Source organism: Ylistrum balloti, unplaced genomic scaffold (genome assembly GCF_031769215.1).
Source record: "Ylistrum balloti isolate Yb309-2 unplaced genomic scaffold, AGI_CSIRO_Ybal_v1 Utg371936, whole genome shotgun sequence".
Classification (NCBI taxonomy): Eukaryota; Metazoa; Mollusca; class Bivalvia; order Pectinida; family Pectinidae; genus Ylistrum; species Ylistrum balloti.
In genome coordinates this window covers 1-23,403 of record NW_026782950.1, presented here as the reverse complement: position 1 = coordinate 23,403, position 23,403 = coordinate 1, and the positions used below count along the sequence as shown (strand labels likewise).

The window sequence follows — 23,403 nt, the reverse complement described above, 5'->3', positions numbered from 1 at the left end:
CAAATAGTAAAACTTCCAAAACCCTTTCCCCCTGTTGAATTTTATTGAAGCTTAAAAGACGTGGAATGGTCTGAACGATGTAACATCTAGATCTTGTTCAACTTAAAAAAAAAAAATCTTGCTTTGGGATTATTTGCATGCCTATAATTGTCAAAATATTATTTTGATCAGTAACTAAATTGAAATCCCAAGATATCATAAACTGAAGAATACCAAACCTTCAGAAAAATCTGGCTTGTCATGGTTTGAACTATATATCGTTACAAGTATATGTTTTCCCCCTTAACTGTGGATGTTTACAGGTAAAATATTCACAATGATATGTTTTCTGGTGTTTAAGATTTTACGTTCAAAGTTATTGTTATAAAAGTAATAATTCCTCTGATGTTTGAACAGTATAAAAAAAAATGAAATACCAATTTAACGCCAATCAAGCTCTCTATTTTCTACGGTAAAGTGTCCTGAAAATAAAATATATTATGATTTTCATTTATGAAGTACGCATAAGCGTCTTTTTGTTTCGCTGTGACACCAAAAAACCATGGCACTTGGCACACTCGAGGGATAAAGACATACATAATGATATTGTTGAATGGTAATCCGTTTCAATCGCGGCGGTCTTTACATGGGAGATACTTATGTTAAATATCTAATTATGTAGATATATATCATACATGCTCAGTCTGACATATAGGATTTCGTATTAATTGCCCAAAATTAATTCTTACATCTTTCAAGTAAGCTGTGTCTCACTGCAGACACGAGTGTGGTCTTCGTGTCTGCTATGACTTACATACAAAAACACACATATTTGAATAGAAAATTGAACTATACCCCAACCTTTATTGAAGTCCATCGAATTACAATAAAAGCGTGTATCAGCTTGAAATGAGGACAGCTTACTTTTGATAAACCAACGGTGCATACATGATATAGGGGAGGCCGTATAATCATTAATTTAACACCAATAAAAATAAATGTACTAACTCCCACAAATGATGCGCGTTATACAGTATGATGTCGTCAAGGAAAAAGACATTAACTATATCTACTTAATGCTGCATTGTTTCCCCTTTAAATATGTTAGCAAGATGCATGTTTGTAAATACTACCGATAACGCAATACATGCTGTAATGGTCTACAAATACGCAGTGAGTGGAGCGGTCTTCATAGACAAGCTAAGCTTTATATTGAGTAACAATGGATCTCGCCTAGCGTCATGCAGTTGCCGACCTACCAAGGGCATCGCAATTGTTACACGATATGTCGCCCAAACTTCAGCGTACGTTAGGTGCATCATGTTCCAGAACACTACTATTGCAAACATTGACAATAAATGTAGACGTTTTCCTATTCGCAATATGTATGAGACGCTCTTACAAATAAAACTGCTGTTGTATATTTGACTTGTAAGAGAACATATTAATTATTACCTGACTGTAAGATTATATTACATTCCTCATGCTGACGGGATCGATTAATACCGCATTGACGGATATATCGATGCCTAAACCAATAATAAAGCGGATCATTTGTGATGGGACCATTAAATATGTCATGTTTTGGGAAAAGAAATCGATTAAGTATGTATAATACAAAATCGTTATTGCAGCATCCAACTTGATTATCAATTAATAAAAATGTATTTGTGGATATGGTAAAACTTGTGTAGCATTTAAGTAAATGGGCTAGCCGTTGCTTGTATTCCAGCACATTACAGACCAAATATCATGTTAATGCGACTTAAATTATTTAGCAAATATTGAAATAAATGTGTTAATTTGACGCCTTTGGATTTGGCATGGCAGCGATCGAACATGATATCAATTCTGTCAACCATGGCTTTTAAAATGATTCGAGGCAGTCAATATCATCAAGCTCTGACCTTTTACAAAATAAATAGTAACATTAATTTAACGAATCTATTCTACACTCGGTATTTAATATTGCAAATATTACAAATAAAGTCACACGTTTTCAATCTATTACCTTTAATTATCCATTACGCTATTTACGTTTAATTGATCAATGCAACACTTTAGATTAATTCTTTTTTAAAAGGTCATATATAATTTCAGGTAAATGCTAACTATGGCTGAAGGTATGGCACAAGTTTATCTTAGAAGTGCGATAGATCCACCGTGTCCAAGACATCCAGACACAGAAGCTATGTTTGTCTGCTGTAAGGACGGATGTAATGCAGCCTTAGTATGCCCGCAGTGCATTGTTGAGGAAGGAACTCACGCTAAACATAAACTTACAATGCTACAGGAGCACCTAAAGGTCTGTAAAGAGAAAGTTCTGGAATGGAACAAAAACACTGAAGAAAACATCCTTGGTCCTCTGAAAAAATTGGCAAAACAAAAAGAAGCAGAATTATTAGCCTACAACGGAGAACCTTCAGATCTTCTGGACGAAATTGAGAAAAGAGGAGACCAACTTCATTCCGAGGTAGACAAGTTGGTAAAGGAGCTCAAGACTAAATGTAGACAAATCAAGGCATCGAATCGCCAGAGACTTGAGCAGAAACAGCGTGACATCCAGACAAAAATCGCAGAAGTTACGGAAGATTTAGCCTCCCTTGATGCCTGTATCAAGGCCACATGTAAAGCTGACATCGTCCAAGCCGCAAAAACAGGGATATCAAAGACGTACTCCAGTATCGAGCCGATGGTTATTGAGGATGTTTCTTTTCAACAAAGTGAGACGCCGTTGAAAGACATGAAACGGTTTCTGGGACGAGTATGTATTGGAGATGAACGATCAACAAGGTATTTTTTAGCGTACATATACACTTTTAATAAGCATATCTGCTATTTTAGTAACCCATGGAAATAAATCATATTTTGCCGTATACTTCATATTTTTCTAGTTTTAGCGTTTTCTATTAATGCATGCCTTATAATAATGGGAACAGATCCCGGAATATTACTCAATTTGGTGTTGCTATCCAGAAATTGAAAATTCCCGATATTGAAATTGATATCATTATGTTTATCGCACAGCTTACTTGAAAGCTGTCCATGTTGGTTTAGTTGTATGAAAAGATCGGGATAAGCGTCTACTGTAGAGGAGTCTGTCGTCTCTTTGATTTCCGATTCTGGTTGATATATATACGATCGACATCGTCAATTAATTTGTTATTATCAAGACAAGAAGTCATCACTCCATCTGAAAGTGAAACTAAACGACTTTTTCAGGTCTTTATGACCTGTTGTGATAAGCTCTCAATGACTTAAGCCTCGTGTGAAAACAAAAACTATTCAGTCACAGGCGGAACAGTTCCTTCCCATAGGTCTGCCAATAGTCTGCCAGAAACTCGATCATTTCGATGATTTTGTCCTCTGTATATCTCTGCTTTAATATACATACATATATATATATATATATAATGAAACAGGCTTCAGTATAATTCACAACCATATATTTATATTGCCGTTCGCCTTATTTGGATAAGAAAGCTCTCTTAAATGGAGAAAAGACGCATACTTTCAGTTTAGAGTAGGTTATGGTTCTGAACAGGATGGGCAAATCAAATGTTATTATAGGAGAAATGTGTTTTTTAGAAGAGGGAGTTAAAGTCTGGTCAAGAGCTCCATGGAGTTCTTCAAAGTCCACATACTAGTCATTCCATATAGTAAGATATATTTAATACCAACAAACGAAAGTCGGCACTTTCATTATATATCTTTCTATTTTAAAACCAATGTAGTAATTTAAACTAACTACATCATAACAAAGTATTATAATCAATAGGTCTTTTACATGGAGATAAGCAATTAACTATAAATATTGCATATTTTGAAATTTTGATGTTGAGCATCATGCTATAATGTCAATGTAACAGTGAGGTATAACGCGTTTCATCTAGTTGATTTAACAGAAAAAGTTGACTAAATTCCATTTCTTTTAAATCCATCAGGGAGGAGTCGGATGAAGAAAAGGTCAAACGCCTAGAAAATGAAATTCAGAATTTTACACAGAGGTGAGCAACTGTTTATTATATCCCTAACATCTTGAATTATAATCAATATAGTATGTAATGGCATTTATCTTAAATGCTCCATGGAAGGATTTATATGGCGGACGTATCGCCCTCGTAGATAACATCATTGTTTCACGTAGTAGATACACATTCTAAACCGAATATCAAAGGAAGGTTTAACCTCCTGGAATTGGAGGATTAGAGCAACATTCTTCATATCGTACAAAGAAATACAATATTCCTTAATGAAATGCTATGACGACCGCTAGATATTCCCATTATTTTTATCAACCTGCATTTTCGAAACACTGCCACGACTTTGATCTTCATTTGATTACTTCTAGCTAAAGGACATAGGGAATTACATATCGAATCAGCAGCGACATGCTTAAACTATATGTTGGGAATGCAGAGAGGTTGCTATCAAGAAATAGAAAAATCACAATATTGAATTGAAATCATCCGCTTATCAGACAGCTTGGTGGTAAGCGAGAGATAAGCGACTGATGAAGAATAGTATGTTGTGTCCTTGATTTCAAAATTTCTTCGGTTAATACGATAGACGTGGTCAATTAATTTCTTTTTTTAAAACGACAAAATGTCATTAATTTATCTGAAAGCAACGCCTTTGCAATGGCCTTTAACCTGTACTGTTGAGTTTGAACACAAAAACAGGGTTGCTAATAGACGTGCAAAGTTTATGATTTCTCCCTCCTTTTATTTCTTCTTTGATTTTGACATATTTTTCAAGAAATATGCTGCAGTATAGTTCACAGCCATACATTGTACTGACGTTTGACCTTTCTTGGATGTTCACGTTCCTATAACAAGAGCACTCCTTCTGTTAGAATGTCTGGATTTAGCCCAAATTTGGTCTGAATATAAAAGGGAATCAAAATTATAAATAATGGTTCTTGCAACCCCGAGCAAGATGTACAGGACTCAAATGGGAAAATAGAGCAAATAATCTTAAATCCTACCCCTTCTGCGGGAATGTTGAGTTTTACTGAAATTTGGTCTCAAGCATTCCCGGGTTGCGATGATTTTTGTAATAGATACTGGATCATGGACCTTGGACCGGAAGGGAAAACACTCAATAGGGGATAGTGAGCCAATTCTTATTAGATCTTACTCTTTTAGCAGGAATGATTAGATTTGATGGGTTTTAAACAATCCTGGATTAAGGAAAATCAATTTTGTATAAATAGTGGTGTTTGGTCCCTAGGGCTAGGAATTGCGATAGCTAATATGAAAAATAGAGCAAATGCATTAAAATCATATTCCCTATGATTCTATGAATAGATTTTGCCAAAATTGTGGTGCTTGAGAGGTCGAGGCCAGAAGGAACAAATTCTTAAAAAATCTGCTCCACCTGTAGGCATGTTCGCATTTTGAATATATGGTCTGAAGCATCGTTGAGTAAAGGTGACTTGTTTTTTTTATAAACAGTGGGTCGTGGCTTTCGGGGCTGGGAGATTAGAAGTCAGATAGGGGAAATAGACATAATTTGTTAATATCCTGATCATTCTGTAGAAATCGTTGAATTTTGTCAAAATACGTATGATAAACATAATATTGATAGTTCATACACACCAATAAAATGATAATTTATGTAATATAGGTGACCTCATTATGTTAAGGATCAGATTACTTACACTTTGTTTCCCCGTGTATACGAAGAGTTTTACAAAAACAATTTGATGCATTGTTCTCTAAAATAATTTAAATTATAAACAAAAAACGAAACACGTTATTAAAGAGTATTCCCTCTCAGTGTAGATGATACAAGTCTTAATAAACTCATTTTTTCATCGTTGATCATGCATTAATGGTATATATTTCCTTTCAATATTCTCAGGCTGAGTTAATTAACATGTGTTTGTATTAACACCACTAGGAAAAAGTGTTGTTGATATGCATTCGAATTGTCATGCTCATATATATTCCTTTTCGTATAGTTAAGATCAAAACAAATGCATGTATTTTGCGAATCCTTTCTGTGAATGTGAAATCCATATAGTAAGGTTAAACAAATGGTACATAATAGTTGGTAAATGGCAAGTTTTTTTAAAATTATAAACAAAACACGTTATCCATTACTTGCGTAATTATCACAATATGAATAATCATCATTAAGATTGTGTCTCAAAATATAATTGAAGTTAATTATAATCTGGTATAAACCATGTAAACATAGACCTTGTCGAGAAGTAGTTTCTAATTGCAGCATTTCATTAACATTCATTTCTTACTACGGATACAATGACCATAGCTGATAATTAGGTATAAGGAAGAAAATAAGCAGTACCAAAAATAATATCTGTGCTGTTATTATCAAAAGTATGTCACCTGCACGTTTGTGATTTCACAGGGAGAAAGCTGACCAAGATCTCTTGCAGACATTGCAAACGAAAATTGATGAGTTGACAAAACAGACTATGCAAGATCAGACCAAGTAAGTTTGGTGTTCGTTTTTGTTTTTCAAATTGTGATAAAGTGAACATTGTAAATTAAATGACTTCATTATTACGGATCAAATTACTTCCATCTTGTTTCTCAATATATACTTAAATAGGTAGGTAGACGATACTGATAACTGTAATTCATGTTATACGATATAATCACCAACAAGTTGTTTAATGACTCCAATTTCAGTCGCAGTGACTGCAGTGGTGGGTATATGATTTTGTCATATACCAAGATAATCTTACTCCTTCAACTTAAACAGTATTCCCTCTCAGTGCGGATGATACAAGTCTCCAATCAACTAATTTTTGCATCGTTGATCACGCATTAATGATATATGTTTCTTTCAAAATTCTCAGGCTGAGCTACTTAACATGCGTTTGTATTAGTACCACTAGGAAAAAAAAGTGTTGTTGATATGCATTCGACTTGTCATGCTCATATATATTTCTATTCGTATAGTTAAGATCAAAACAAATGCAAGTATTTTGCGAATCCTTTCTGTGAATGTGAAATCCATATAGTAAGGTTAAACAAATGGTAAATAATAGTTGGTAAATGGCGAGTTCTTTTAAATTATAAACAAAACACGTTATCCATCACTGGCGTAATTATCACACTCATTTCTTACTACGGATACAATGGACACACTATTCAGTTTATCTATGAGAAATATGAATTAATTCCATTATCGGCTCTTTTCGTCTATGACGGACCTTGTATATGTATTGCCCGTTGTAAATAGTTCTGACCTGAAGACTCCAACATAGTAGTATACATACATCACATTATAATGAGATTATGACATCACCTTTGTAGTTATATTTACGTGTCTACATCTATATAGAGTTTCACCTTTGAAAAGATAAAATCCCTGAATTGCTTTCACAATAAATCTATATTCTCATTCTAACATAAGCACTTCATTCCTAGATAAAACCCAAAGCTCACAACCATAGAGTGTTGACGTATACACAGATTATTTTATAAGTTTATCAGTATTCACTGGGTTTACAGCACTAGGGTGTGCACCACTCAATTAAGAATATTGTACCACTTTTTAACTTATTGCATGCACGTCGTATACGTTCATGCAAATGAAATCTAACGTTTTACATAATAGCCATACGTACAAATTACAGGACTGTGCTGAGATACATTGAGTTAACATTCGTCTAAATCTTCACACTATTCAACAAGGTCGTAGTCACGAGATTCCTATTAATATATGACCAAAACCTGCCTCTCGCAAATACTTTGAACATAAATAGATTAAACGTGCCCTGTCTTAGAACTTCTGATATGAACCGTACGCTCATATTTATCAAAAAACGTCATTAGATCTAGTGGCCGCTGGCAAATACACAGCAAATATTACACGGTTTGACTAGTGGATACCAATCTGAGGTTGTCAATATCAATTTCGAGAACTTTAAATTTTGACTTTTTCTAAGTATGGCTTCCCCATTTCTGATATTACATTTATGCCTAAAAGCGTCAATTTCGAATACAGGTTCAGCTATGACCCGATCCGTCGCTTCTGAAAATATCATAATTACGTCACACATACATTGTATTGTCCCAAAAAGCTCCCCATGGACGCCTCGAACGCAATGCGATACACGTAAAAGGGACTAATCCTGTGTTTCTCCGGACTATTATACCCTACAAACTTGACGGTTAGTTCTTTAGTTTTATCTTCACCGCTGTTGCAGGCTGACAATGGAAAATGTACCGGTATTGTAGAGCAAATGTTTATCCCGCTGTTCACTACGTTTATACGCCCTGCATTGTAACATGCGTCTCGGACAAAGTTGACGCATTTGTCTTGACGTGTATCGCTGCTCAAAATCACACCCCCATAACTCCTGTTATGAGCATATTCGTTGCGCGGATCCAGTGCAATGAAACGGTTCGATACTGCGACATTCACCCGTTCCGTTACACCTGCCCTCGGTGGTGACATTATGATTTGCTTTCGTGCATGTACCGTTAGAAATGCTACCGTTTTTACTTTTTTGCACACACACGATTTATCAGTTTCTTTAGTTCGTTGTACTGTTTCTGTATGTTCTCCGCTGTACGTCCCCATTCATCAATATTTTTGTTAGATTTCATTGTTCCTTCCTCACATGTTTTCGCTATCTGCAGGGCTAATTTCAGTTACACTCTCTACGCCGTTTAGCTGTTGATCATGAAACCGTTTTGTTCGCAAGGTGAAATTTTACTTTTTCGTCACACTAATATCGTTCCGCACCATGCTCAAGTTCTTGTCGTTGTCGCTCTGTGCCTTTTTATACGCCCGTCGAAAGAAAAAAATGGCGCTGTCCGTCCGTCCGGCGTCCGTCGTAAACTTTTATTTGACCGGAGATCTCCTCCCACAGTCGATCTTTATGGTAGGATTAATCACCATGATATGAAATTGTGTTTTCCTGAACGGGGTTTTGATTAGACGATTTGAATAAGAGTTATGCCCCTTTGCTTCTTTCTCTATAGAAATCTTGTCCGGAGATCTCCTCCAACATTTTTCAGCCGATCTTTATGAAAGTTTGTATGCTGAATCACCATGATATGAAATATAAACAAAATCTATAACATGATTTTTATTTTTCTGGATGGCGGTTAATTAGATGATATATACAGAACCATTCCAAAAGTATTCAATTACTCAATATTTTTTACGATAAATTTGAGTGAATATTTGATCATGTGATGAAAAGGATCTTATAATCGTTTCCAGTTGATGTGAGATTTATGAAACTTTTTCATTATACCTCGCCAAAGGCTCTGTAAAATAAAAAGCGTCTTAGGATCGTTTCATCAATTCCTCCTACTTTTTTCAACCAATCTTTATGAAACTTGATCACGACATGAAGTTAAGTTTTCATGTGGTGTGCATCATGCCAAACCAAACCATCGGCACCAAGCTTTTTTCACGATAACTTGAGTTCCCTCTTGTTGACCATCTTCAAAAGTCCATAAAGTTCTTCCTCACCAAAAGAGCTTGCTAGGGATTGCTTTTCAGGTCCGAGGATCAAAGGTCAAGGTCATTGTAACCAAAGATAATTTTTTGTCCAAATCAAGCAACACGTTTCTATGAAATTCTTGTTAATATTGATACAAAAGTAAACAGAACTGCATTAGATCCTTTTTTGATATTGATGCAAAAATAAACAAAAGTACATTTGATTGAGATCCAATGCCAGCAACCAGTAAAAATCACTTGGATAAGATGTGTTATAATTGCATGAAGGAAGAAGCAAACCTGATTGTATTACTGCCCTAGTCATATAACTGATGGTGCAATGTCAGACGTCCATCATCAACTTCAACATTTTCTCATAAACCACTGAACCCAATATTAATGTTTTAAAATGTGACTTCGGATGAATCTAAGTTTGCAAAAAGAAATGACTATTACCTATACTTAAGGTCAAAAGAAGGGGTGGGAATCCGTTGTAATTCTGTAATCGATCATCAGTTAAGTATAAGTAACCGATGATCGATTAATAATCGGTTACTGACCTTGAATGGAGTAAACATCTACTGGAGAGGTTTGAGGACATATACCATGGTTTATGACTAGTACTAATGACTAGGGGAGAAGTGCAATATCACGCATCAAATGGAGAAATGCTAAAGTGGTTAAGTGTCTTTTTTATAACTGTGTGACAAAAAAATAAAAGATTGCTCAAAACAACTGAGCACACTAGAGCACAACACAACAATGACAGTTATTGGCAACATGGAAATAATTTCTCAGAAATTACCTCGGATAATGAACTGGTAGTGGTAGTAATTACTACTTGTACTACTACATGTACTACTAATATAGATAACTGATAAGTGTTTGAAGTACATTGAACCCGTAATTAGTAATCAATTGCTAGTTGCATGATAACTGGCTCCGTCAGTAATCAGTATATCGCCAAATGAGCCTCTCCAATAAAAGTCATTCTTGTTTCTATTAGTCACAACAGTTTTGATGGTGGTGGAATAAAGTAGACTTGTACTACTGTACTAGAGTTTCTGTCCTTCCGATGACCTTGCACTGACCAAGTATTCAGGTTGTAAGCTTTAGATCGATATAGTTCTTGTTCTTGTGTAGAAATACCATGAGATCAACATCCTCAGGTTTGAGCTTACTTCTTTTTTTGTTAACCAAATTGCCAGCAGTGCTGAAGATTCTCTCAGATGAAACACTGCTACCTGGAACACACAACACTTTCTTGGCTACTCTGCTAATTCTTGGATGGAAACACTCGTGGTCTTTCCACCATTTAAGGACATCGGTTTTACAGTTAGGTTCCACCATATATCTGTCAATTTCCTGCTGTATTTGCACTTCAACAGGTAATGATCCTGGCTCAACACCACAGCAGATGATATCATCCAAAAATGGGTCATTCATTTCGTCGATATTATCTGAATTCTCATTGTTTTCCATTTTGATTTTTTTCATGGGCGAGGTTGACTCTTATTCTTGACATTCAGGTTCTACAGCTTCTGTCTTGATGGCTGTTTGGTTATCCAGAGTCATCATTTCTTCACAGAGTAGCGTTCTATCCAACGCCCGTTCTTCCTCTGAAACAAAGCCCAAGTGTCTCGAGTGAGGGCTTAATAGACTGCCAAAAGTTTTGTGCATCACGATCCATCAGCTCTGCGAGCATGACCTCCTTCAACTTCACAAGAACAGGTTTATCTTCTGTGTGTGGTTCAATTGTCTTGATGAGATTTTTTCATGACTGGAACAACTAGTTTTGTGTTGGAGTATTTTCTGGAGACAACTTGATCGTAGTCTTTTTGAACGGTCGCAGAATGGTTATAAGAGCGTCAACACACAACTGCTCCTCATCTGTCGGGAGTTTTGCTCTCATTTCCTGACCTCTTTTGCCAAGTGACTGGTCCATAAGTGTCGCATGTAAGGTTGCAGAGTGTTCTGTTGTACGTTCCAACATTTCAAAATTACTGTTCCATCGCGTTGGAACATCTTGAATCAGCTTGTGACCTTGGAGGTTTACATCAAGTAGAGCTTTCTGCTTTTCAGCCAGTTTTGTGCTGGCAAGTTTGCTTTGATGGAAGTAAGTCACCATGGTCCTTTATTTGACAATAGTTTTGGACAACTCTGGGAGGGCAAGTCCCGCTTTGACTACCAGGTTCAACAAGTGCCCCAAACATCCAAGTCGTTGCATACCAAGTATATCACAGGCTTTCTTCTCGTTTGCTGCATTATCTGTAGTAGCAATGCAAGATGGTAGCTTCCACTTTGCAATAGTTTCCGTCAGGTTCGAAGCAATATTCTCCGATGTGTGTGATTCTGGGATTTTTTCTGTTCTGAGCACTGCTGACTTGAGCTCCTAGGACTCGGTAATGAAATGGACTGTGACTGTATCAAACCTTTCAGTGCTGATGGAGGTCCAGGCATCGTTGGTTATGGCTACATCCTTAACGCCATTCAACATACAAACCCAATTATCATTTGCATTGTTGTACATTCTGTGTAGTGTGTGAGTAACGCCTTCCTCCCAGGTGGTGTATATCTCTCTTTCAGCTGAAGTACAAAAACCCTAAATGACTGTTTTTCAACCAAGCTGAAAGGGAGGAGTCTATCGATAAACATCAAAGCCAGATTTTCATCTATTTTGTTCTTTTTTGAAGCTACAAGAGGACGAATTGGATCATTTCTTTTCTGTGACAATTCAACAAGTGTTGGTTGGACAGACATTTTACTTTAAGTTGATACTCCTAGGGGGTTTATTTCCTTATGTTCATGATCCAGGTAGAATAGAAGAGTTGTAGTATTGCCTACAAAACAGAAATATTTCTGTTGGTAAATTTGTTTGGAATATCAATTTTATTGTCTTTTGAGTGATTAAATTGTTGTGGGTGGAAGGTGAATCAACATTTTAAGGTTTTTCACGGACGAGAAAAGTTGAGAAAGAATGAGGAATGCAGTGAAGACCAATACCCATTACTACAATGTCTAGTCATTTATTGGCCAATAGCCATATAAAAAAATTATAAACAGTTGAATAACAAGCACGCCACTTGGTTGTATTTGGACTATTGGCCAATATGTTTAAGACATGACCGTACTGAATACTGTACCTTGGTTTAACGTCTCGTTCCGAATGAGAGTGCCGATCGCGGGCAGCTCGACCGTCGACATGTTGGTTGATATGCGAGTGATGTCCCTCTAAGTAAGGAATTAACTGTAAGCGGAAGCGCTTGAGTTCCGCAAATGACACGAAAGACGCGGTGTGAAACGACAGATAATACGACCTTTCTTCTATAAGATCTATCTATCTGACATCGAATTGCAATGCTGGGAATTGCCAATCATATCTATGAAAAGATATTCCGACGAAAATCGATCATGGAAATATTTACTCGATTAAACAGTTTGCTGGCCCAACTAACCAATACTCGACGAACTCGATTAATCGGAACACCACTAGTCGAAAGAGTCAAATAAATACCGGTAGAACAATTTAGCAACTTATTCTCATCAACTAAAAGACGTGGAGCCTGATATGTGGCTGGTGTATTCCTTGGATGAAGATAAAACGTTTGCAAATACAACTTAGAATCACCTCGAATTTGAATAGTTTACTTGGAAAGATAGGAAAACTAGACAAAAGATGAGGAAAGTAGATAAAAGATAGAAAAGTAGCCAGAGAATTGATCACTTTACTTAATATCAGATATTATTGATTTTGGTAGTGGACACCAAGATCCATTCATAATTCTCTATTACCAAATTTTAACCAACATTTTGCCAGTCACATGTACACTTACAATGCGACTCATTTAAATGGGCCTCTAATTAGTCCCCAACCAGGAACCAGAAGGGGGCTATAGTTTTGTGTCGATTCTGTCTGTCCTTCCGTTCGCCCCGCAATCTGGTCTGTACTTACTCCCATACAATTTCATACTGGAACTTAACTTGGCATGTGAATGCACCATGGTGAGACAGAGTGTCCCATGCAAAACGTAGGTCACTGTGACCGTGACTTTGACCTCTATCAAAGAAAAGCCTTGTCCTACACCATTTGATACTGAAACGTGGGTGCATCATGGTGAGACGGTGTGTCGTGTACCAAAAGTAGGTCACTGCGACCTTGCCTTCGACCTCTGACTTCCACCAAAGTACACCAGGTTGAATTATCTTCTTTGTTTTGGATATTCACGGGGGTATTTTGTTCCGCTTTGCGGTACTCTTGCTAATTTTAGCATTAGCATCAGTGAGTGTTTTTCATATTTTTTTTCTTTTGTCTTTACTGTTTTTTCCTTCGCAAGAGTTTTGTTTAAGTATCTACGACTTCACGCAGTTCTGTCTTTGACTACGTACAATCTATTTTGTTTGCGGAGAAAACATGTTTATAAAGAAATTGATCAGTAAAATATTGAGACACTCGTATGAACAATCCGCGACCCGAACTGCAATTTAATGACATTACAATATCGATACCATCACTAGCCGGGTCGTCTCTACCAGATCATTCTATGGTATTTTGAAAAGTACATTTATTTAAAAACGGAATAATTAGTAGTATATATTATTTCTTAAGTAAAATGTTTTTCAATGATAATACCTAAATACATTCAATAAACATATTGTTACACGTAGTATATATTCTATTAGACATATTACAATCAATAATAATAATAGTGAAAGTCGCCTCTCTGAAAAAAAGATTAAAACAATCACAATCAAGGGGCACAGAATTATAGAACGATATTGTAGTTCGGAATACGAACAAGGAAGACAATAACGTACACTATATTCAATTTAGTTACATTAAATATATACTAATTTGCATGTATATATATATATATATATCACGTCTAACTCCACACACCTTTCACAAAAAACACATTACGCCAATGAATATTTAAAGGCGACTAGAAAGTTAATGATAAAGAGTTTGTCATCATTACACGGCCGAATCTGTAACGGACAGAGTATATATTTCCAACGTTGTTTCAATTACATTTAGGCCATCCGTACAAGGGTCAGAATCCCAACATATACATTGGCTGGAATTATACACACGAAATATAAACGTGGACATATTGAGCATGAATGGAGTGAACCTGTACTTAGCCTGGTCTAAAAAAATCCATGGACTCTGTATACAATAAAACCCCGAGGAAATGAGAATATAGAAATATATATAAGAAACAGTACCTAAAATAATTACATAACATAAATGCTGGGGTTATTACATAAAAAAATCAACATTTGTGATGTTCACAGCATTCAGGCATTGCAGTCAAAAAATGATGAGCTGATGAAGAAAGTGCAAGAACAGATCAAGTGAGTTTTCCAGATATTGATAACAAGTATGACTTTCAGTTTATTGCTTAACTGTTCTTTTCTGTAAGTCTTATTAATTACCGTTGAATAGCAAGGTTATTTTCTAAAGATCACCTATATGAAATTTACAATATAAAAAATGAACGGCATTTTCAACATCTGGGTATTGGCAACATATGAACCCTACCATATTATCACTACAAACTCCAAAAGTCATCACATTTTAAATGGTTTTAAATTTTAATTTTAATTGAATTTCATAAATATCGCAACAAATGTATCTAAACTCAGAATTATCTCCTCGATGCATGATGGTAGTAACTGACATAATGTTACAATCAAATGCGTTATAACACTTATTACTACTTACACATTAACTTTATTTATTTTCATTTTGTCTTTAGATCAATGGCTGAATTACGAGCACAATCTGAGCAGCAGGAAATTATGGAATTGAAAGTAAGATTTTTTTCATTATAGGACCTCCAATTGATGAATTCAAGTAACGCTAGGATGAATGACAATTGATCATTGCTTTACTATGTTTCCAAAAACGTTTGGAGGAGTAGGGGCCATCTTACTTCCACTTTGTCTGTCGGCCTGTGCTTTCGTGTGCAGATTATAACTTTGCCCAAAGTAATGCTGGTATTCTGATACTTGGTTTATACATTGGTCATACCGAGGCAAGGCAGTCGACAGTGTACCAATATTAGGACCTGCAATTCCTTGAGTTATTGTCCTTTATTAAACTTTAATGTTCGAAGCATAACTGAGCTTGCATTTGAAATAGGATAATGAATCTTCATAATCACTAAGCTACTGCCTTTTTTGTATCCGGATCATAACCAAAAGTAAAGCAAGGATAATGGAACACAGTGTATATATTAACCAAACCAAATGTATCAAAGTCGTCAAGGCCTATCAGTCCTCGACTACAATTCACTGAAATACCGTGTCCGGAAGATAACTTTGCATATGAACTAGAATAATGAAATATGACCCTACTAAGATTAATCATAGTGTACTAAATGCAAAAGCTACAACACCTCAATCACAGAGTTAGTGTACTTTGTTATTTTTTTTATTCCGTATCATAACTTTGCTTTCAATTAAATATAGAAATTGGAAATTAATGGAACTTGGCATATCCTTTGGTCTTACTACGAGGATGTAATTTGTTCGAAGTTCATTGCCTGTAACATATTAATTAACAATATGTTTTTTTTATTTTTTGTTAAAATCGTATGTCCATTAAAGATGTTTTCAGAGAGCATTCATAAGCTAAATTGATACTTTTTTCAAAATATGAACTAGACTTGTTCCATGCACTGTTATTATCAGATATTTTTATATGTAATGTCCCATATATTTGAAGTAGAAATTGTTAATTGTTATTTGATTTCTTCCTGTGTTTGTGTTGCAGAAACGCCAGCAATGTGAGGTGAGTGGACACGTGTATTTTATTTCATTGCAATTCTAGAATATAATTTGATTCGTAATAATCTGCACTCACGGCATATATATTAAATTCCAGATCACAAAGAAATAATAAACACATTAGTTTTATTTATTATCGGGTGTTTGTCAGTTCTTGCCATTATTGGAAAATATCTATTGCATATTGGTTCATAAAAATAAGTTGATTCTTTTGCAATACCGACGTAATTATATCAATGTGGAATATATTTAAATTTATTACGTCAGGGGTATGTTATGTATGGCAGTACCTAACCTGTATGGAATAACATGTGTCAGTTCAAATGTCACATGTTCGATTCGGTAAAGCACGATTAATCTATAAAACAGAAAAACACGATCGGTAGAAACAACCCCACAGACATAATTTGACGAAACATGATTACATATTTACTTATTTGGTTCACCCGAACGAGATCATCAAATTTCAAGTGTGTCATATTGGCTGGAAGTTTTGAAATGATACTTGGTCAGTAATATGCATGAATGAAAGCAACTACAAATAATTTGGTACATATGTGATAAATTATCCAAAAGACATTTGATGAACATTTAAAAGGCAAGGGGGATAAAGGGATGCTGAACAAATGCATTATACAATTTGATTAATTTGTCCTTCTATCAAGGGCACATGTTAAGAACTTCTACAACTTCACAGAGCAAGCAAATGCCTAGAGTCATGATGTAATACGATATACATTCTGAGATGAACAGAAGAAAATGGACTCGATTTTTCTAATTTATTACACCCTGTCTGTACTCCTCATTGCTCTAGACAAAGGAGTTTACACACTTTGTTTATGCAACATTGATTCACGAAAATACTTCAGATCAAATATGAAAATAATCAACACATAAATTGAATCTGGTAAGATAGTCAGAAATCTGACTATACCACGAGAAATAATAATATATATATTCCCTTATTCAACTTTGTTTTATTACACCTTTCCCTTATGGTTGGGGCTGGGACTTGGGGAAACCAATAGCCTGTATACATTTGTGTCTATCTATCACAGGAAGTTAAGACTAAATTTCAATGTATTTTTATAGTCTATCCGTATCCAACATTTTTGTAAATAATTTGTTCACATGTTAATATAATGTAGCGTTTTTCTGACGTGTTAGGCCCACACCAACTTTCAAATACACGCCAGAAAGTTGATGATACTCTCAAGTCTGCAGATCACAAGTTTATTAATAAAACTACATTGTTGCATTGTCAATATTCTAATGACGTCACGTTGTTAACAACTGCCGTGCTTAGTTTTCACCGACTGACATATTAGTACATTTGTGTGATGTTTATTTTTTTCGTATATGGTTGGTGAGGCATCATATGTAATTATAATGTTAACACCACCGCATGACGACAAACACAAATGCAGTTTCAATTTCCATGGTCCTAAGGGATTTGTCCTAGAAGTATGCTGTAGTCCTAGAGATGATTATGTATTCAGCAACTGGGATAATATATATATAAATAAAGAAACCTGGCTGTTCTGTAATGTCAAAATTAATATTATCGATGCTCAGTTTACGACGTGTTTGTTTGTGAGAGTTCTTATATGAGGTTTAAAGAGTTACTTGCGAAACCTTTGCCAGGATATGTCACTAAATTTGGCAATTTCAATAGAATAATGAACAGTGAATGTGTGAGAAACTTGAACATTGCCGGGTAATTATGTAAAGTTATTCCGTCAAAAATTTTGCATTAACTGAAAATGTGGCTGCTTTGGAAAAGAAAAACAACCTATCTACAATGAGGTACATCATTTACAGCTAATCCTGTATATGGCTGTAAATTAAAAAATAATACCAATGCAAATGAGAATCAGGTAATGTGATATTCGGAAAGGGTTGCGCTAGGGAATTTTTCGGGGCATATGGGAGGTTACCAGAAAATGATTATTTGACGAGATAATATAAACGGCTTTTGTTTTCGTGGATATTACTTTTTAATTGGTTATTTTATTTAGTACAATATTTTTTTGTATATGTATTTTTTCAAAACTTTCGCAAAGTAAATAAGAAACAAGATTACAAACAGCACACCAACATTCACCCATATAATCAATTCGATATCATCATCATCATCATCATCATCATCATCATCATCATCATCATCATCAAATGTCATGTAATTAATCAATCATGCTTAGTCATCATCAAAAACGATTCATCACCGTCATATATATATTTCAAATATTAATCAAAATCATCATGTGATCATTCCATCTTTTTTATCAGTCAACATTATCATTATCATCGTCAGAAATTGATTATGAATTTACCTCGTAGATTGACATTTAATTCTTTATAGTGATCACCGAATGTTATCATCATTAAATTTATATCTATACACATATGTTCAACACTTTTACTCATAGACACAGGTATGATACAGAGAGATGGAGAGAGATCGCGGGGAAAAAAAAGAATAGAAAACATCTTGTGTCACTTTAAAAACTATTTTGAAAAGTACAAACAATTTCTGTCGCTACAACAGAATATTGATACAGTGTGTTTTTAGGTCTAGGGGATGTTTTCATCAAAATATGACGAGGAGTTCCAGAAACATAATTAATAAGCGTTAACTATATACCCTAGTCTGTAAGATCTATACATTTCTTCCATTTCCTCCATTCATTTAAAAGTTTTATTTTTCCGAACCATCTTGACTGTACACCATATATTTTTCTACAGTAAATAGTCCTTATGTTGTTTACTAGTTTGTTTATACTAAGCCTTTTGTAAACATAGTGTTCGACAATAAGTACAATTGCAGTGTCAGTTATATTACTTGTCTGTTTATGGTATTGTATCAAGAACCCAACCGAAAACAAATGTTTCTGTGTTGAAGGAACATGAAGGAACTAATAGATGCAACAGTGTTTCTAGGTTTTGCAAAAATTCTGCACTTCTCGACATTCCAACATGATATGAATTATTGTTTCTTTCTCTCCATTACAAAGGGGACAGAGCGGGGTAACTGATAATCCCAGTTTAAACATTAAAGAATTTGTGTGTTAAATATGGTGAACTAATCTCAATTGAAAACACTATAGTTTTGTATTTTTTGTTACTGAAAAGGGAATCTTATATATATATTTCGTTCCACATATATAATATACCATGATATTTAAGGAAGTTAGAGTTAAGTTGGTATAATTGAGTAAATTCGACTGGAGGATAAAACGTGAGATTATCAATGTTTTTTTTTCATTTATAATGGTGTTGTTTTCAAGACATGTTTTTCCTGCATATAACTTACCCCATCTGTGAGATTCAATTTTGTCCAAGCAGTATGTACATCTTCCCAAAATTTGCTATCAAATCTACTTAAACAAACCTTGATGTAATCACTTCCACCGTTAGACAACATGTGTCAATTTATATACAATTTCAAAATTACTTGCTTATTACCTGATTTATGATATAATTTCCTTATCCTTCCCAGTTTTAAAGAATAAATCAAAGATCATACATTGACCCTTTTAAGTCCCCTTCACCTCAATCTTGGATAATAATATCTCTCTTAACTTTATCTGTTTTACTGTTCCACAAACAAATGATAAAGAATGGTATTTAAGTTATTCAAGAAATGGTCATCAGAATTTGACAGTGAAATAAATAAGTGGTTAAACTGTGGTAACATTAAAGATTTTATCTGGAAATTCTTTTCCTATAGGTGTAAAATTCCTTCTGCCCCATGTCTGTATAAGTGATTTGAGTTTAATTAAGTTTTTATCAAAGTTTAATTTTGGGACCTCATATTGGTTTACTCTAAACACTAAATTCCTAATAGAGTAAATATGTTCTTTCCCCATTGCAAGTTTACCTCTGGTAGAAATGTGTTTTGGCTTAATATTTTACTTTCTATCCAAATCACCAGTGTTTTGTCTTTATTAAGTTTTAAATAAAAAATCTTTGCAAAGTATTTAATCCTTCGATAGATTCCTTAAGTGACTGGTCTTTACCATCTAAAATCAGAGATGTATCATCCGCATACTGAGTGATACGAATTGAAATGTTATTTACTCATATACACTTAATAGTTTTGTTATTTCTAACCCTAGCACCTAATATTTCTATACACAGAATGAAGATATATGGCATGATCGGGTCGCCTTGACGACAACTCTTTTTATAGTTAGAAAAAAAGACAAATTCCCTCCCTGATTAATTCTAGAACTGGCTTCAATGTAGAACAATTTAACTCAGTTGCTAATACTTGAACCAAAATTAAAATGCTTTAAGACTTTGGTAATACATTTTCTATGAGATATACCAAGCTGTTTCCAAAGACACTTTAAACATTCTACACGAAAACCATCTGAGCCCGGGTTTTTATTGTTGTTCATACCTTTTTAAAGTTTTTGTAGCTTCTAATGTCAGAAACCCTTCTGAGTTTTCAGACTCCGTATTGTCTGATTTAGGAACATCACTTGTAACAAGATGTATTTGTTTATCATCATATAACTTTTCATAAAACGCATGAACCTCCCCTAGTATTTCATCTTGATTTGTGATAGTCATATTTGATTTCTCTATCTTTGGTATTTGTTTGTCCATACCCCCCCCCTCCAATTTCATATATTTCTGCCTTCAAAGTATGTTCCGTTTTTCTTTGTGTAAGCTGCGTATCAAATACTCCCCCCTCCCCCTTATTTTCATTGAAAGTGTTTCTAAACAAATCTAAATCTGATCGTCATTTAGGAAATTGATATCTGAATCTGGAATGTCTGCTATGTTGTTGATTTCATACACAGGTACAGAATATTGAACTTTTACAACTAAACTTGTTTGCTTTACCATTTTAAGATATTTCATATCATACAAAAGAGATGAGTTGGATTTTCATTGTCCTTTCCCTCGCCTAAATTCATTTTATTTCAAAACAATGATTGGAGTGATCAGACCTATATCCAATTTTAATATAAGCTTTCCAACACCAAGCAGTAAATTTTCAGATAGAAGATAAAATTCTAACCTTGCCTGTTTCAGTGGGGTTTTCCTTCTCCATGTATACCTCTTACTATCTTAAAATATCAACCAGTGTGTAATTTTCTAACACTTTCTCCCTAGCTTTTGGGTTACTGATATTCCTGTAGCTCTTATCATAGTCTAGCTCAGGATTTAGCACTAAATTAAAATCACCGCATATTGTGTATCTATTATTACCAAAGTCATCAATTGTTTCTGGTATAATATCATAAAAGCAAGGTGTATCAGTGTTTGGACCATGAAGTGTGATCAAAGTAATTTTGGAACCCTCCATCTCAATATCAAATGCTAAAAAGTTACCTGATAAATCCATTTTCTCCCTTTTAACCTTTATTTCAAAAGCAATCAATATTGCTACATCCCTCCCATTTGACCTAAAAGAACTAAAGTAACAAAGTCGCATCGTTTTGAATATAATTTTGCGTTTCCTCTATGAAGTGGATGTCTTGAAGACAATTTATACCAAAACTCATGGATTTAAAGTATGAAAAGACATCTTTTCTTTTTTACATTATCCTTTAGACCTTGAACATTAGCATAAATAATTGTTACTTAAATCATTAAGCATTATTATAATAAGCAACAAGTGATTCTCACATAACCTAGATAGAGAGAGCAGAGGGATAATGTTAAAATTCCTGGTGTTACATTTTCCTAATGGAGTGAATTGAGAGAGACATACAATGTCCCGAGTGTGAAAGAAAACATTGAACTGAAAGAATGATGCAGTAGCAGTATAGAAGGGAGGGGTTATCCTTCGATTCAATGGTGAAGTTTATATGGCATACAAAAGAGTCTGCAAGTCACTAACATGACTCCTTTGATAGGGAGTTTTGGCTACCATAACCATACATTCTTTTCTGATTTCTTAAGCCATTCTGTCATAGTATCTTTATTCTAAGGTGTTTATCAGTGGCAATATAGTATAGTGCCGATTATCAGTAAAATGAATATAAGTAATCCGTGAAAAACGTGTCTGCAACCATAGCTTGAAACTTAATGCATTTTTCTAGAATTTCTGTGCACTATGGAAAACAATCAGATGATGCACTTGTTTCTTATTATGCAATATGAAACTGGAAATCTATAACGTATCTGACCCATGTTAAAAATACCGATGTGTTTTGTTTTTCTTAACTCTGAGAATATTGTAGTAGTTACATCTGTTCCTATGATTTAATGGAGACAGGCCAGCAGAGAGAAGACAATGAAATGCTACCATCGACTTGATTTACGAGTATATTAGATACTTCCTATCCAATAATTCATATATAATGTGCCTTAGTAGAATAGATATAACATGTTTTTATGGCTTTTAACCACCAGCTGAAACTTAGAATATATATAACATGTTTATTACAGCTTTTTACCACCAGCTGAAACTTTTAAAATATTTTGTAGCATCTCAATACTTTGTTCGATAGCAGAATTATACATAGTTGGTCGGGTGTGATGCCCCAAATGTAGGAAGTAAAAAAATCCAACGTTTCATAGAAGAATAACAGCTGCATTCCTAGAATGGCCCCAACAAAAAATCGTTCTCTATATCATGGTATCATGTTATTTCAAATGTATCTAGCTTTAACTTCTTATCTTAAGTTCATGAAAGTAAGCAAGCATTAGAGGGAAAAAAGGAATAATAAGTATTTTGTTCTAATAGCTCACATTTTCTATGTTTGTTATTCTTAAGCGTTTTTGAATAAATGGGTGTTTTAGTTGATAAGGAAGTTCGTGCCAAAAAAATCCCAGTCTGATACGAAACTCAGCTTAATTAAGCTTTTATAAACATTGTTAGTCACTCAGTGTTCATACTTTTTGGTGAATCAACTTCCATAAAACATTTCTTTGACATGGAATTAACAATATTTTAATCGCCCTATATTGATATGTTTAAGGGATGCCGTAATCCTGTGGAGACATGCAGATGTGTAAGTATTTTAATATGAAACCATCGATATTTATTTCTGTCTGAAACATAATACACATTACAGCAATCTAATTATTGTAAATGCGTAATGCATACAATTAAGAGAAAGATGTTTGTTTTGTTAAAGCTCTATGTTGGTGCAGAAAGTAGTTGATACAATGCCATAACGCTATAAGCATGGTAAGAACTAATGATAATTGCGAAAAGTAATTTGTAAACAA

At 34.5% G+C, this 23,403-nt stretch overlaps 1 protein-coding gene across 1 annotated transcript; it reads left to right on the top strand.

The window, feature by feature from the left end:
- Positions 1 to 2,092: 2,092 nt before the first annotated feature.
- Positions 2,093 to 23,183, top strand: LOC132563954 (E3 ubiquitin-protein ligase bre-1-like; the record flags this gene model as incomplete). The annotated part of the gene is made up of 7 exons (XM_060228710.1): positions 2,093 to 2,772; positions 3,924 to 3,986; positions 6,358 to 6,441; positions 14,713 to 14,772; positions 15,177 to 15,231; positions 16,196 to 16,213; positions 23,151 to 23,183. Coding segments are annotated over exons 1-7 (993 nt in total), but the record flags the coding sequence as incomplete, so codon positions are not given.
- Positions 23,184 to 23,403: the final 220 nt, after the last annotated feature.